General features: G+C 47.1%; 1 protein-coding gene across 6 annotated transcripts in view; it reads left to right on the forward strand.

Annotated features, from left to right (window-relative positions):
- The window catches only part of KAT2A (lysine acetyltransferase 2A), a 51,529-nt gene that overhangs the window by 626 nt on the left and 33,688 nt on the right, over positions 1–17,215 (forward strand). For all 6 annotated transcript variants that reach the window (XR_014783822.1, XR_014783821.1, XM_084804704.1 and 3 more), the window contains exons 2-5: positions 5,808–5,931; positions 7,120–7,265; positions 9,815–9,904; positions 16,369–16,550. Coding sequence is in view for 4 of the 6 variants with exons in the window: in XM_084804704.1 (XP_084660830.1) it covers positions 5,808–5,931; positions 7,120–7,265; positions 9,815–9,904; positions 16,369–16,550 (542 nt within the window). In the remaining 2 variants the exon portion in view is untranslated. The remainder of the gene's footprint in view (positions 1–5,807; positions 5,932–7,119; positions 7,266–9,814; positions 9,905–16,368; positions 16,551–17,215) is intronic.

Below are 17,215 nucleotides of genomic sequence, written 5' to 3' on the forward strand. Positions count from 1 at the left end.
CTGTACCGCAGCCTGATGTTCTCCAGATGCATTGGACTACGGACATCATCCCCAGCTAGAATGTAATGGCTGTACTGGCTGGAGATGGTGGGAAGTATAGTCTTAACGCATTTAGAGGGCACCTGGTTGGGTCAGGGCCTTTTGCAGCCTGCCTGCCCGCCCAAGATCCATTGACAAGCACTGTCAGGAATTGGACCTGGAATCATCTGCATGCAAAACATGTGGTCTTTTGCCAGGCCTTGGGTTTTTATAAACTTAAATTAAAATGAACATGTACAATTTTTAGAAAAACAACAACAAAGCCTTGTGGTACCTTAAAGACTTAACACGTTTTTTATGGCATAAGACTCTTCGTTGTTATTGCTACAACAGACTAACAGGGCTACAAGGCCATCAAACGAATCCTGAAAAGTGTAATGCCTTCTAAAGACATATCTGCCCCTCCTAAAAGCGGCACACCATGCATTGAGAAGGGAGGCGTGCCATTTTTCAAATCTTTTAAGACTAATTGTGAAATTCATTGTTGCAAGGTACTATGATAGCTGTTTATGTAGGTTTCTCCCACCCCCTTTTTAAAAATCTGAGGCTGGCTTTTTAGTGGTTGAGGTCAAGCAGCTAAGTGAGTGAGTTTTTAAGGGCACAATCCTATTGATTGCACCCTCGATGATCATAAGCCCCCAAACTCGGAGGCTTATGATCATCCTATGCAGGGTGGGAGGAGCAGCAGAGGTGATCTTCGCCTCTCCATCCTCCCAACCTCCATTTTTCGTTAGATGGGCTTTTTTGCCTGTCTAGCGAAGATTTTTTGGAGGGGGAGGGAAGGAAGTTGGAGAGGCCTCAAGGTACCTCATATCCTGGCCTCTCCAGTCTCCTCCCTTCCCCACCCATCAAAACGCCCCCTTTCCCCTCTCTCAGAGGCCAGCTGGTGCAGTTCTTCCCATGCTGGCTGCAAGGGGGAGGATGGTCGGAATTCTGACTCCCCCTTCTGAGGTCAGAGCACTGTCTCCTACCTTGGAGGGGGGGGTCTCCGAGCAATCCTTTGTCCCCTCAGATGCTGTTTAGGGGCGATAGGATTGCTTCCTAAAGTATATTATATATATAGCTGATATTCTATTACGGTTTCTAAGCTATTTCTTACTTGCCCTGAGCCTTCAGGATGGGTTGAACAAAGCAAAATAGATATCTGGGACTTGGTGCTGGTACATGACCAAATGCAGCTGGGCTCATTCAGTCTCCTTCTCCTGGCAGCTGTGCCCCCTCGAAGGATTCGTGCTGCCCTATCCTGCAGCGCTCCTTGTTTTGGTGCATCTTGCTAGAAAAGGCGAGGGGGGTGAGGAGGAAGAAAGGTTGATGCATCGCTGTATGTTTTATGGCTTTCGAATGGTAATGTACATTGACACCCATCACGCAACCAGTTTGCACCACAGAGACATTTTTAAAGCATTTTGAAAGTAGTCACTTGCCTGGTGGGCTGTGTCAAATCAAAATCACCTGCAGATGACCAGGAAAGGCTGTTTCGCACGTTTGTTTTGTTTATTTGTTTTGCCTGTTAGGTCACAAGTGACTTAACTTATGGACATGTGTGGGTACGCTGGCTAGTGAAAATATGTGGGAAAATGACTTTGAGGGACTTAAATAAATTGAAGTTCAATCCGACAAGCCAGAGGCTCTGTTGGTGGGTGGGTCTGGATAGGGGGAGTTCAACTGGCTCTGGATGGGGTCACACTCCGCCTGGACAAGCAGGTGCACAGCTTGGGGGTGCTCCTGGATCATCATTGTCATTGGAGGCTCAGGTGGCCTCCATGGCACGGAATGCCTTATACCAGCTTTGGCTAGTAGCCCAGCTACTACCCTTTCTGGATGGGGATAACCTGGTATCAGTGGTCTATGCTCTGGTAACCTCTAGGTTAGATTAGTGCAATGCATTGTACAGTGGGCTGCCTTTGAAAAGAGTTTGGGAACTGCAGCTAATGCAGAATTCAGCGGCCAGCCTGTTGACTGGGATTAGGGAATGTGAACATATATCTCTGGTCTCGGCTCACCTGCACTGGTTACCAATTTGTTTTGTGGCCAAATTCAGAGTGCTGGTTTTAACCTGTAAAGCCCTGCATGGTTTAGGAATCGACTTTTTCTGTGATAGCCCCACATTTATGGAACACTCTCCCTAAGGAAGTTTACTTGAAGCTGACACTCATCTTTTCAGCATCAGGCAAAGACATATTTATTATATCTCATTCTGGCTTGTGAAGCGGGGTGGAAGATGGGAGATTTGGGTATTTGAAGTATATTATAGATAAAGTATATTTTAGTACTGCAGTCTTTTTAGATTGTGTTTTATTCTATCTATTTATATTGGTATTATTTTGTCATATTGATTATGGTTTATGTTGACATTGTCTGCTTTGTTAGATTGATTATGGGTTTTGCGGGTACTCTTTCTTGCTTCTGTCGCTTCGAGACTGCTTTTACAGTGGGAAGCGATACATAGATTTAATAAACAAATGAAAATGAATGCCTTATTTTCAACGTTGCTTTCAATCTTTCCATGCACTGCTTGATGGTGTGTTCTGTGCCTTCTAAAGACATACCTGTCTCTGGCAGATCTAGTGATTCTCACCGTATCACTGCAAAGCTGCACCCTTTCCTTGGCAGAGATCTGCAGTGGCATGGTGATTGTACATATGGGGATGTATATGGGGACTTACAGCATGTGAAGTAAAGGATGCTGCATAAAATGCTTGATTTTAAGCTAATAGCAGGGATGGGGGTGGGGTGGTAGAGATTAAGTTGCATGAACATTTTTGCACCCCTACAGATCTCCTCCTCCTCCTTTGTGATGGTGATTTTATGGGGAACAAAAGTGGTCATGGCAAGGTGAGAGAATACATCCCCATCAGCTCAGCACTGGGCCAACACTGCTCCGTGTTGCGGCAGTTCAGCACATCACAACAAGGTGTGTCAGTTTGGATGCCCATCAAAGTGTGGATGGTGTCTGTTTGCACCATGTTGCTCTCATTGGGTGTATGCTTGAATGAAGTGGCCAAGCTTGCTGATGATACCACGTTAGGGTGGTTCAGACAAGAAGGGATTGCAAGGAGCTCCAAAAGGATCTCTTCAAACTGGGAGAATGGGCATCTAAATGGCAAATGCGGTTCAGTGGGAACAACTGTAAAGTGATGCACGTTGGGGCAAAAAATCCCAACTTCAAGTATAAGCAGATGAGATCTGAGCTAGCGGTGACTGACCAAGAAAGAGATCTTGGGGTTGTGGTGGACAGCTCAATGAAAATGTCAGCCCAGTGTACAGCTGTTGTGAAAAAGGCAAATTCCATATTAGGCATAACTAGGAACGGAATTGAGACTAAAACTGCCAATATCATACTGCCCTTATACAAATCTATAGCACAACCACACTTGGAATACAGTGTCCAGTTCTGGTCATCGCACCTAAAAAAAGAGATTGTAGAGCTGGAAAAAGTGCAGAAATGGACAACTAAAATGATCAAGGGGCTGGAGCATCTCCCCTATGAGGAAAGTGCAGAGAAAAGGCAAGTAAGGGGAGATACGATAGAGTTGTACAAAATTATGCATGGTGTGGAGAATGTGAATAGGGAGACATTTCTCTCCCTCTCTCATCGTCCTTGAACCTGGGGCCATTCCATGGAGCTGATTGGTGGGAGATTCAGGACAGATAAAAGGAAGGACTTATTTACACAGTGCATAGCTAAACTATGGAATTCGCTGCCACAAAATGCAGTGGTGGTCACCCATTTGGATGGCTTCAAAGGGGGGTTGGACAAATTCCTGGAGGAGAAGGTTATCAATAGCTACTAGTCCTGATGGCTGTATGCTACCTCCGGTACCAGTGGCAGTATGCCTATGCTCACCAGTTGCTGGGGAACATGGGAGGGAGGGTGCTGTTGCACTCATGTCCTGCTGGTGGGTTTCCTGTGGGCAGCTGGTTGGCCCCTGTGTGAGCAGAATGCTGGACTAGATGGATCCTTGGTCTGATCCAATATGGCTCTTCTTATGTTCTGTTCTCGCTGATGTCTTGAAGTAACCAATGCTGATTAGCCATGATGTTATCCTGTTCTCTACATATTTCTTCATTGGCTGGGCTAACATAGTGATGACTGGTGCACCAGTTGCACCCCTTCCTCGAGAAAGTGGAGATCTGGGCACAGTGATCCCTGCTTTAATCACCTCCTGTTTAGATTACTCCAACATCCTCTATGTTGAAGAGTGTTCGGAAACACTAGCAGAACCTGTACCAGCTTCCAATTAGTTTCTGGACCCAATTCAAGGTGTAGGTGTTGGTTCTTATCAATAAAGCTCTAAATGGTTTGGAGTCAGGGTATCTGAAAGACTGCCTCTTCCCGTCTGAACCTGCTCATAGGTCATGATCTTCATCAGAGAATGCCCGCCACCAAGGGAGACTAGGGTGGTGGAAACGCAGGACTGAGCCTTTTTCCTTGTCAGCGCCGCAAGTGTGGAATTCCCTCCCTAAAGAGGTCAGACTGGCCCCATCTTTGCTTAGCTTTAGGCAGGCCATTAAAACATTTTTGTTCCATTCTGGTTTTATGGGCTTTAAAATGGAATTAATTTCATCCACTCTCTGGTATGTTTTCAAGATGGTTCTGTTTTGTTTTTGTTTTGCCCTGTTTTGATATGGTATTGTTTTTAAAGCTGATAAATCTTTTTGGGGGAGGGGGGTCCTTTTGGGCAGAAAGGCCATTCATGAATATTTTAATAAATAAATTAAAAACAAAAATAAGCCCTGTTAAAAGTTTGGTGTTGTTTTTTTTAAAGTGGTGCAGAAGCAAATTGGAAGAACAGCAGCTGCAAATAGGCAAGAAAAACTATGTAAAAACTGGAAGGAACTGTATTTTTTTTCAGAGTTCTTTTTACGCCCCTTGAAAGCACCCCCCCCCCAAATGTCTGAGGGTGAACATTTTGCTCTACTTTATGAAGTGGCTCTATGTGTATCATGTAAATTAACTGTTGGTGTTCCTCAATGGGAGCCTTGGCCCAGTTTCTCTACACCACAAGATGGAAACCTGTGGCCCTCTAGGTGTTGTTGGACTACAGCTCCCATGATTCCCCAACCATTGGCTATGCTGACTGGGTGTCAGGACTCTGAGCCCTCCCAGTTGAGTAATCACTAAACAAAGACTCAGTCGCAGAGTCAATAGGCTTTATTATGCGAAACAGTCAGTCTTTCACCAGTTCAGATTTTAATTCTTGGACTAAGCTGCCCCAGCCCTAACTACCTTACTTAAGGATCTCTGTGACAGATGCGCTGTGGTGGACTAGAAAGCTGTCACAAGTCTAACCTCACACTTTAGCACAGGGCCTGAAAGGCTTTCTCAGCCCCACCCTCAGGGAGCAACTTCCCCTAAAGAGCTCCTGTGATGGGCTAACCTGGTAGACTGTCTGCCTGCTTAGTTTTATGTTGGATCCATGCATCTGCCACGCTCTCCCCTTCCCCTTCTGTAAGTTGCTGAGTTCCCCCAGAAGGAGAAGTGGTGCTTGTGCTTGGCTCTGACTGACTAGCTTGCCCTTGAGAAGATTCTTCTCTGTCTCCTGGAGCTCTTCGAGGAATTTCCTCCCCCGCCCCCTGGCCCATCTCATCTTCTGACTCTGATTCCACGGTCTCTGCAAGGAGTCTGGGCCTAATCCTGACACTGGGGCAGATGGGACTTGGAGTCCACCAACATCTGGAGAGCCGCCATTTCTCTACACCCCTACTCTGCACAGTGAACCGTGCTGTCTCAATCTCTCTCCCCTTCTCTCTCCCCACCCCTGCAGGCTAACGACTCCTGCAAATGCAATGGCTGGAAGAACCCAAATCCTCCCACCGCCCCCCGCATGGATCTGCAGCAGACGGTCACCAACCTCAGCGAGCCCTGCCGCAGCTGTGGGCACACGCTAGGTAATCATGCGCAGCTCCTTTCTTCTGGTGTGCTCTCCACCGCCACCAGCAAAGGCACTTAGGTTGTCATTGGTGGTGGGGCTGGGGGTTCTTCATCTGGGCTGCCTCCAGCAAAGGCGACATGCTGATTTTCAGTGGCCAGAGGGGGGGAGAGCAGAGGTTGGTAAGTGTACAGTTATTCTCCCCCTCTTTCCCTTTCTCACTTCTCATTTATTTATTTGACTTACTTTTATCCTGCTCCACAGCCTAGAAGGCTCCCAGAGCCACTTACGTGCCATCGGTAAAGCAAGACAGTCCCTGCCTGCAGGTTTACAATCTAAAATGGTGGTCGCCGTTTAAATTTCCCACAATGCCCTTCTGCAATCTACTTCTTCTAGAGGTTTTATGGTGACACAAGGCCTAAAGATCCTATTATCACCATCTGCTGTATGCTACTTCAGGGGTGTGGTGGGGAATTAAAACGGAGTATTTTAATTTCTCACCACGCCCCTGAAGTAGCATCTGAGGATGCTGCTGGCTAGTGGTTATTACACCTATTATCGACTAAGGACTTGCTCTCTCTTTCTTTTTTTTAAAGAAAACTCCATTTCTCTTGAACTCTCTCTGGATTCCAAATTCAGTATTAGATTTACTTGGTGTGTGGTGTTTTGTTGCATTTATAACTTTCTATCCCAGCCTTCCTCCAACAAATTCAGGCCAGTGTATATGGTCTCTCCCCCTGGCCCCATTTTATCCCCACAACAACTTTGTAAGGTAAATTAAGCCGAGAGTGACAAGCCCAAGGTCACCCAATGGGCTTTGTGGCTTAGTGGGGGCTAGGGATGTCGAAGCCAGCTCTCCCCATTTCTGTCTCACTCTGTTCGTTACACTACAGCAGGGGTGGGCAACTTGCAGCCCTCCAGATGTTTTGTCCTACAACTTCCTTCATTGCCAACAGTGAGGGATGATGGGAGTTGTAGGCTCAAACGTCTGGAGGGCCACAGGTTGCACACGCCTGCTGTACAGGCTTGTGTGTACAACAAACCTGTGTAACACAGACAGCCCCATCTGTGGCTACATCAACACCAAATCGTTGTCAAGGGGAAGGGGAATTGATAAATGACGAGCCTCAGTTTTGGACCATCTTGGCCTCCAGCTTGAAGGGTCCAAATCTGAACCATGACGCAGCCTCTTTTGCCTGACCCCTAGCTGACCATGTGTCTCACCTGGAGAACGTCTCAGAGGAGGAGATCAATCGGCTTCTGGGGATGGTGCTGGATGTGGAGAACCTCTTCATGTCTGTGCACAAGGAAGAGGACACAGACACCAAGCAGGTTTATTTCTACCTGTTCAAGGTGAGCCCAGGTGGGTAGAGGGAGTATTGCAGAATTTCCCCAGCGGCTTTGGAGCAGAGACCCACGCGAGCCCAAGGAGTTGCTCAGGCAATTCTCATCAACGCCGTGCTTAACAATACATTGGCAGGCTTCGGCGGCTTGTTGCAGCCCATTCAGATAATAGAGCTTGAATCGCTGACTGTTTAAAAATGGGCTTGAGAAGAGCAGGTGGACAACAGCTTCCATAGAATGGTTCATTCCAAAGTTTGCCCCGGGGCCGTTTCCATCTCCCGCAATGGGGTAAATGAGGGTGTAAAGGCAGGGAAGAAGAGCGTGTGTGTCGCTCTCTCTTTTGACTACTTAGTTATTGAGCCTTTACATGACGAGCCTTAAAAATTCTGAACAATGTGGTATAGGTCGGTAAGGACAGTTTGCATAGCCTGGGTGGAAGCCATTCTGAACGCATCGCCTGTGTCCTTCTGATTCCACAAGCCTTTTGAAAGTCTCAGATGGGCCAGGTCCAGTGTTCTCTACTGCAAAGCCCGCAGGCAGCTGGCGGCTCCCAAACCCCCTCATTGCCCCCCCCCCCCAATGCTGTGGCTGTGATATTTTCTTATTCTCAGCACAGCGCCTTTCACAAGGTGGCCGAGAGGGAAACGCTTGTGTTTCCTTCCTTTAACAACCCACATGCAAAGGCGCTTCTCTCCCTGCTCAGGCAGGGAGGTGGCTACTGCTGCTTCCCTCCCCGAGCAGGGAGAGGACTTTGCAAGAGCAGGGTGCGCTGGTTGTCTGCTGGTGGCCCTGCGCTTGCAAAAAATCCTTCTCTTCCTGCCCAGCCAGGGAGATGGCTGCTGCCGCTTCGAGAGAGACTACTGCAGGCAGGAGTTTCCAATGCTGGAAGCGGGAATGGGCATTTTCTCAAGCATTAAGAGCTTTAGAAAAGTCCCTGCTTGCAGCACTGTGCGCTCTTCATAACACACACTTCCAAATGACACGGATCAGCTGGCAGGAGGCCAGACGAAGGAGAGATAAATGCTATAGCAGAGGGGGAGAGGAGGATAGAGCAGAATAGAGTGGAAGGGAGGTGGAGGAAGGAAAAGAAAGGGGAGGACAGGTGGGAGAGCCAGGGTGGGAGGGTGGAGGAAAGAACTACAGGAGATTGCCTCTGGAAGGGGAAGAAGAACCGCAGGGAAGGAGAGATGGGAGGTGCTCAGTCTCTCTGGAGCTGAAGGTGGGATAAAAGTAAACAGACATATCAGTCAGCTGAATTCCAAGACCATTCCACTGAACTCTGGTTAGTTCCAAGATTATTTGAAAATTGTTAGCCCCCCCCCCACTCGCAAAACTTTCCTTCTAGTCTTTCTCATATGACAGTAGGATTTGCATTTCCTCCTCCTCCCTTTCCCTCATCTGTACCTTTGCCACCTCCTTCCTTATCCTGCCCTCTAGCAATGCAACGCCTGCTTCTTTTCTTGCAGTTGAAGCTGGCTGGAGGTCTTTGGGGTTGTTCACACAACATGCTAACCCACGCTCAGTAGTTGAACCACAGGTGGTTGTTGAATCGTGGGTTAACATGTTATCTGAACTCAGGACATTGTCTGCAGGGTGGCTTGTTAACCATTCCGTATGGCTCGTTAACCACCCTGAACAACCCAACAACAAACCATGGGTTCTCAAGCTGGCTTGTTCGAGAAAAATAAGCCACACTGCATGGTTAACAAGCCACCCTGTCAAGAATGCCCTAGGTTCAGCCAACATGCTGACTCATGGTTCAACAAACAATCCACAGTTCAAAGCAACCCACTGTGGGTTGTTTTGAACCATGGGTTGTTTGTTGAATCATGGGTTAGCATGTTGGCTGAACCCAGAACATTTTCTGCAGGGTGGCTTGTTAACCATGCAGTGTGGCTTGTTAACCACCCTGAACAACCCAACAACAAACCATGGGTTCTCAAGGTGGTTGTTCCAGAAAATAAGCCACACTGCATGGTTAACAAGCCATCCTGGCTGTGTTCAGACAACACGCTAACTCATGGTTCAACAAACAACCCACGGTTCAAAACAACCCACACTCAGTGGTTGAGTGTGGGCTAGTATGTTGTGTGAATAGCCCCGCTCAGTGAGGGTGGGAGGAATACATCAACAGTGCAATCCTATTAAGGGTTACTCAAAAATAAGTCCCACTACTTCAAAGGGTTTTACTTTGAAAAGTAAAACCCAGGAAAATGTGCTTAGGATTGCAGCCTAAATCAGTCGTGCCAAACCTAGTAGCCTCCAGATGTTTTGGACAAAAACTCCCAGCATTCCTGGCCTTTGGCTAAGCTAGCTGGGGCTGATGGGAGTTGAAGTCCAGAACATTAAAGTAGGTTTTGCATTTGATTATTCTGTTTTAATTTTGGTAGTAAGGTAATAATTTTGGTAGTAAGGTAATGTGGCTCTCACATACATTTTTTTTTTTTTGGCCAAAATGCCTCCTACTTGAAAAATAGTGAAGATCACTGACCTAGTCAAACAAGCACAAGGAAATAATGGGTGATTTTGGGGTTGGAATGACATTTTTCCCTCTGCAGCTCCTAAGGAAATGCATCCTGCAGATGAGCCGCCCGGTTGTTGAGGGATCCCTCGGCAGCCCCCCTTTTGAAAAGCCAAACATTGAACAGGTAAGATGCTGTGCATTTATTGATTGATTCAGAATGCCTGTGGACCACTGCTCAGTGCGGGCTTGAGGCGATGTACAAATAAAAGCAATAAAAATAATAAAATACATAAAGGACAAAGAGCTGTTCAAAATGTTGTTCAGTAAAACCAGGGATGAATAGTAAAATCAGAGACCTGCATTAACTATTACAAACTCAGCAGAACAATGCTGTCTTTACCGGCCATCTGAAGAACAATATACAGGGAGGTGACCTTTTATAGACATCAAGATATAAAACGCTGGGGTGAACCTAAAGGTCAGGTTCCCTGTGTCTTTGAAAAAAAAAAAAAAGATATCAGGGAGAAGATTTCTAGCTTTACATTCTCATTGACATCTCCCCCCCCCCACACACCCCATCACACACATCACTAATAGCAGATGGTGAGGACAAAATGGCTGCATGGAGACAATCATTGACTAAGGACGCAATCCTAAGTGGATTGCTGGCAGCCTCCGAAGTCAGGGGCTGGTGAGTATCCAATGCAGGGTGGGAGGACAGTGGAGGCCATCTTTGCCTCAGGGGCTGCTGAGTATCCAGTGCAGGGTGGGAGGACAGCGGAGGCCATCTTTGCCTCGGAGGCTGCCGAGTATCCAATGCAGGGCGGGAGGTCAGCAGAGGCCATCTTTATCTCTGTGCTGCAGTTGCCCCGTGTTTCTGCTTGACGGGCAATTTTGCCTGTCTAGTGACAGCGCCTCAGAGGGGAAGGGAGGGAGGCTGGGACAGCCATAGGATACGTCATATCTCAGTCGCCCCATTCTCCTCCCCGCTCCTGGGAATGCCCCCTTTCCCCCATCTCCACACTCCATTTTCCAAGCGTGGAGAGGCAGCTGGCGTGGTTCTCTTTGCGCCAGCTACGAGGGGGAGGGGAAGTGGGGGCAGCGTGGTTTCCTGGCTCCGACCTCAGAGTTGGGAAACTGAACTATCTTATGCTCCCCTCAGATGCTGTGTGAGGAGCATAGGATTGCTCCCTAAATTTATTTTAAAACTGTGTTTGTGTCCTTGACCAGGGCCGGCCCTGTCATTAGGCAGAATGAGGTGATGTTGCGTGATGATCTCCAGCTTTCAAGTTAAGTGTAGAAGGCAAGGAGATCAGACAGGAGACAGACCGGGGAAAGGACGATGAGGATGGGTTGTTCATTTATTTATATAGTGCCATCTGTGTAAGTAGTGCTTTCTGAAGAACAGGTATGGCAGGTTCCTACCCCCTGGGGGCTTGCCATTTAAAATAGACCCAGGGAAACAACAAAAGAAGGGGGGAAATGGAGGCAGGGGAAGAATGTGATTATTTCATTTACATGTACTTTGGCTTAGTTACTCTAAGACAGGGTTCGCACAACACGCTAACATACCATGGGTTATTGTGTTGTCTGAATGCAGCACTTTTTCCACGCAGTGGGTTAGCATGTTATCTGAATGCAGTGCATTTTCTGCAGGATGGGTTATCATGTTGTCTGAACACAGTGCTTTTTCTGCAGGATGGCTTGTTAACCATGCAGTGTGGTTTATTTTTCTCAAACAAGCCACCTTGAGAACCCATGGCTTCTTGTTGGGTTGTTCAGGGTGGTTAACAAGCCACACTGCATGGTTAACAAGCAACCCTGCAGAAAACGTGCTGCACTCAGACAACATGATAACCCACTCTGCGGAAAACACACGGCATTTGGACAACACAATAACCCACCCTGTGGAAGACGTGCTGCGTTCAGACAACATGATAACCCACTCTGCGGAAAAAGCATTGTGTTGAGACAACACAATAACCCACCCTATGAAAAACACGCCTCATTCAGACAACACAATAACTCACCCTGCAGAAAAAGTGCTGCATTCAGACAACACGGTAACCCATGGTTCAACAACAACCCACACTTGGTGGGTTAGCATGTTGTGTGAACCCAAGCAGTGGTGGGTAACCTTTTTTGGCATGAGGGATGGATTCTGTTTCGGAGAAGCTCTTGTGCATTCCAACGGTGGGTGAGGCAATAGTCAAAAGTGGAAAGGGCTGAAAAAACCACCCACCACCAAATCCAGTCTTTAGCAATTCATAGTAGGAAGCATGCCCACTCAGAAGCTTGAGCAGCATGTCTATTCTCAAGTAGCCGGGCAAGTCTCTGCATGACTACTCAGAAGTAAGCAGGACAAGGCTCAGAAGGAAGAAGGACTGAATCACTTAGTGGTGTCATTCCCGCCTCTGCCCCACAGGGAAAAGCTTTTATCTCCAGTCAGCAGTTGATCAGAGATAAGTGCTTTTCCCTTACTAAGCACCGAGAAAGGGAGTCTTTTTCAGTGCTAAGCAGGGGAAAGCACTTATCTCCGATCAGCTGCTGATCAGAGATGAGCTTTTTCCTCCGTGGGGGTGGGGGGTGGGAGGGGAGGCAAGGGAAGAAGCTGCTGGCTGGATGGGAAACCCTTGCAGGCCTTATTAGGCCTATGGACCAGAAGTACACCATCCCTGCTATAAAGTACAGGAACTAGGGGGATGATCTAAAGCAAGGGTGAGAAGACTTTAGGCTTGCAGGATCTACTTTGTTTTTTAACAAGAACCCCAAGATCCACTTTCTGGAGCCTGGCACAAAAAACACCCACTTAGACTTGAAGGTTTTTGAGCCCAGAAATTTGTTTGGAGTACCAGATCTGAACGGAGTTTATAGTCCTTCCGCACAAAAACTGACTCTTGGTTGCCCCAAGCTTTCTTCATTTCAGTGGTATAATTTAGGGCCGGGGGTTTGAAGATGGCTGCATAGCTTCCGCATCTACTCCTACCAGAGGGATGGAGAGGCATGGATAGAGGCCAGGTATCCAAGTGCCCTGCCTTATTTCCTAGCTTGTGTAATCCCCCAAGTCCTTTAGAATATTAGCAAGAAGCCACATACGATGGGCGGGAGTGTTCTCAAGGCAGTGCAAATCAGTGAGCGTGTCTGTGAGGAAAGTGAGTGAGGGAAGAAAAAGACATTAGGGTGAGAATAAAGAGAGGCACCAGCTGTTACTAATGTGTCATAGCAGTCAACCTGGAATTTTCCAGATGTGTTGGACTATGACTCCTGTCATCTCTAGGGGCTGGGGTTGTTGGGAGTTGCAGTCCAACACATCTGGAAGGTGCCTGGGATTATAGGTTACAGGGATTATAGGTTAGTAAGAGAATGTCTGTTTGTTCTTCAGTAATGATTTCCAAATTCTCCGATGGCAACTGTCCCTGCCTCTTCCTTTACTTGGAGTAAAATTACTATCTGGACCTCTCTGCTAGGGTGTGACAAGTTACCTCAAGAACATGGAGTCCAAAGCAGCGACAACAGAACGAGCAGATTGAGTCAAAACGGAAGGGAACATGAAGGCAGGTCCTTTTGGGGAAGAAGGGACAGGCCTGCTACCACGCACTCCCTTGCCCGTGCCGCATTACTTCGGAGCTCCTTGGGTGCTTAAGTTTTCAGGCAGCCTGTCAGAAATGGATATGTCCTCCTTGGAGGAATTTGTGAGGGAAAAAGGCGAGCTTTGGTTCACCTTCTATGAAGTGGCTGAAGACTGAAAGTACATGTTTTGCTAGGTCCTTTGGAAGGAGCTGCCTGTAGGGAAGTGAAAACAATAGGAGGAGGAAGACGAAACAGCAGAGCGCCTCAAACTCCGGCACACAGTTTTAGCAGTCTCATATCAACAGGGTTACAGGAGAAGTTCTTTTCAATGATGCCGGGACCCACAGAGGATTCTGGGTTGTCGCACATCATGACAACCCAGAATTCCAGCAACCTGTGAGTTAAATAAACTGTGGGTTAGCGTTATGTGTGACCCGGATCATTCACAGTAAATACAATGTTGGCACGGGTCTAAAATTGCCAAGTGAAATCCAGACCTAAGTGGGAACATAGTTCTTCTGCCACTGTGACAAGAGCTGGTGGACACTTATCTATTTTGTTTATTTTAAGGTTTTATATACCTTATATTCGCCAAAGTGGTTTACAAAATGTTGGATGTGATACAGTATTAACAAAGATTTATACTGAGCAGAGGAGCATTTAAATGCCAGACTTATTTATTTATTTATTACATTTATATCCTGCCTTTTTTCCTCTTTAAGGAACCCAAGGTGGCGTACATTATCCTCCTTCCATTTTATCCTCACAACAACAACCCTGTGAGGTAGGTTGGGCTAAGAGTCTGTGACTGGCCCAAAGTCGTCCAGTGAGCTTCCATGGCTGAGTGGGGACTAGAACCCGGATCTCCCGGCTCCCAGTCCCAACACTCTAGCCACTGCACCACACTGGCTCTCAGATTGACTGATTGAATAAGTTTCTATACTGCCCAGTAGCCAGAGCTATTCCCGGATAAACCCATCAGTCAAAACTAAACATTCCAAAAAGCCCGAGTGAATGAAGAAATCGTCACATGCACTGAAAAGTTAATAGAGTTAAAAGTTAATAGAAAGTCACTAGGTGAATTTCCAGCGGGCAGTGAGTTTCAGAGGCGGAGTACCATAACAGAAAAGGCTCCTATCCCAGGTCACTCCCCAAGATGCAACAAGCAGTTCAAGTGGATTGTTAAAAGGTTTTAACAGAGAAAAGGGAATGTGAATGCTAATTTGCCAATCATTCCACCTTCAGCGGAAGAGGAAAGGATAGAAATGTAAAATTCCTGGAAATTTTAAGACCATGGGAAAAAATGGGTTTTTTCAGGGCGGGGGGTTGGGAAAAAATGAAAATTTGGGGGGAAATGGGAAAGTAAGTATTACTCTTTTTTTAGCGCTCTTTACAGATCTAAAGTCACTTTGTTGCTTTTAAGACTGCCTTCCCCAATCTTGTGCCCTCCAGATATTTTGGACTTCAGCTCCCATCAGCTTCAGGCAGCATGGCCAATGGTCAGGAATGTTGGACGCTGTAGTCCAAAACATCCGGAGGGTACCAGATTGGGGAGGGCAGCTTAAGGAACATGAAGCACCCTTTCTGTTCCTAAAGTTAATTTATGTGTGACTCAGTTTGCTCATGAAATTATCGTTCTGTTTTAAAACTTTTAAAAGTAAACTCAGTAAATTTGTAATTGTCTGAATAGATTAGAACTACATGGGGAGGGCAATCCCATGGTGGCTAGACAGTGTCTAGAGGGCCATAGGATTTCTCGGTTCCTGGGAACCAAAGTTGGAGCCAGTGATCCAACTACGGTTGCCAGGAACCATGCTCCCCGGCGCCCCGTAAGTGGTGCAGTTCTCGCCTGTCTCCGTGCTCGGAAGCAGAGTCCGGAGCAGGCGAATAGGGGGCGTTTCCAAGGATGGGGAGGGGAGGAAGCTGCTTAAGTCGCTTATGTAGCTTCCGATATGCCGAGTAGCCTCCCCCCCTCCCGCTCCAACACGCCCCAGCTAGACAGCCAAAATCGGCCGTCTAGATACAAAAGCAGAGAGGGTGGAGGGAAGGATCCCCTCTGTGCTCTCTGCCCACCCTGCATAGGGTAGCTGACCGCCTCCGACTTTGCAGGCAGCTGACTCTCCTGGTAGGATTGCGTCCTAAAGGACTGCTACAGCATCAGAAATACCGGACTCTCTATAGGACAAAAACCCAAACTGCCAAGAACGCACCTTTACTGTCAGCAATGCACAATGGTGACTCTACGCACATGTTGGGGCACTGAGCATAAATGTCTTTCAGTAAAATATACCTTAGATCAATAATTTTAAAAAGGAGTGAAAGAAATAACTATCCTGGGCATCTTACAGAGAGAATTAAAACAACATTTTTCCTCCTGGCTTCATTATTTCCAGACATTTTACATCTCTAGTCTTTCTATAAAAGTGTTCTTATTACATAGCTTTTAGAAATCATGTTCATATAAATCATAGAAAGGCTGGAAAACAACATATAAATACTTTGTCTTAAATTCTAAAAAAAAAACATTTCATAATCATAATTGCTGTTCAGTTTTTTCTGATTTTTTGGAAAAAAATAAAAAAGTGCTCAGAAAAAAATGGGGAGAAAATGGTTTTTTCCCAAATTTTTCCATTTTTTATTTTCTGGGCTTTCACATCTCTAGGGAAGTAACAGTTGGGCACACTGGCTCAGCTGAGAGACTTGTCTCCATATCGCTCCTCCCCTCCCCAAACGGTTTCTGTTCAAGCTGGTTATTACAAGAACAACCTAAAAACTTAAGTAATCGGTGCTTGAGTTGGCTGTTTTCCTCTTCCCTCCCCATCCTTTTTTCCTTTGGGGTTCTGCATTTTAGATTGCCAGCCTGTGGGCAGAGACTTCCTTGTTTTTCATCTGTGTACAGCGCTGAGAAGATTTTAGGGACGTTATAGATGATGATGATGATATATTATAATAGCGAATGATGGGCGTGTTTCATAGGTGGCAACCCAGTTTGTTGGAGCTGTGGTGAGGCATAAGGCCAATGACTCCTTGTTTGCCTGCCGCAAAGTGTCACTTGACTTTCGCCTTTCTCACCCCCAGGGTGTCTTAAACTTTGTGCAGTACAAGTTCAGCCACCTTCCTCCCAAAGAGCGGCAGACCATGTTTGAGCTCTCCAAGATGTTCCTTCTGTGCCTAAACTACTGGAAGCTGGAAACGCCATCCCAGTTCCGCCAGCGCTCACAAAACGATGACGTGGCAACATACAAGGTCAACTACACCCGGTGAGCCTGGCGAGGGGCGAGATGGGAGAGGAGGAAGCGGAGCCAAGTCTTCCCAGGGCTCCTGCCCAGCATCTGTTTTGATTCTGGGATGTGCGATGTGTTGATAAAGAGGAGCACTTCTGGGCATGCGCAGAGTGCGCTTCCCTCTCTCCGGAGTAACCATGGGCAACTCAGAACCTCAGTGCTTCTCAGTCTGTGAGGCAACGTCTTCCCTCCAAGGTAGGCAAAGATCCAGGGAGGGAGATGATCCTGCAGCAGGTGGAGTCTCTCCCCATTCGACAGAAGATGCCTAGTGGCTGTTCAGACTACTGTGCTAACTACCAAAGCTGCAGAGCAGACAGGAGCATGTGGGACCCTCTGGCCACAGTACATTCTGTCCCTCCCTCGCTGATTTTAAGAGGGGGTCAGGGGAGGCCTGTTCTGGTCCTCTGCTAAGTCCTGGATTAGTCTCCCAGTCCACAGATCCTCACAACAGAGAGCGGGGGGCTCCATACAGGTAGCTGTGCATAAGGGCTCATTCCTTATGTACATAAGGGCTCATTCACCTGAGTGGGTTGTAAGTGCTTGTAAGTTCAGAAGAAGGCCTGGGTTCAAAAAGACAGGGCGCAATCCTATGCATATTTAGACAGAAAAAAAGCCCTGGGCATTGTAGGACTTTTTCTTGT

This window comes from Heloderma suspectum, chromosome 6, assembly GCF_057233095.1.
Source record: "Heloderma suspectum isolate Gila_16-S chromosome 6, 16-S_ref, whole genome shotgun sequence".
NCBI classification, from domain to species: domain Eukaryota; kingdom Metazoa; phylum Chordata; class Lepidosauria; order Squamata; family Helodermatidae; genus Heloderma; species Heloderma suspectum.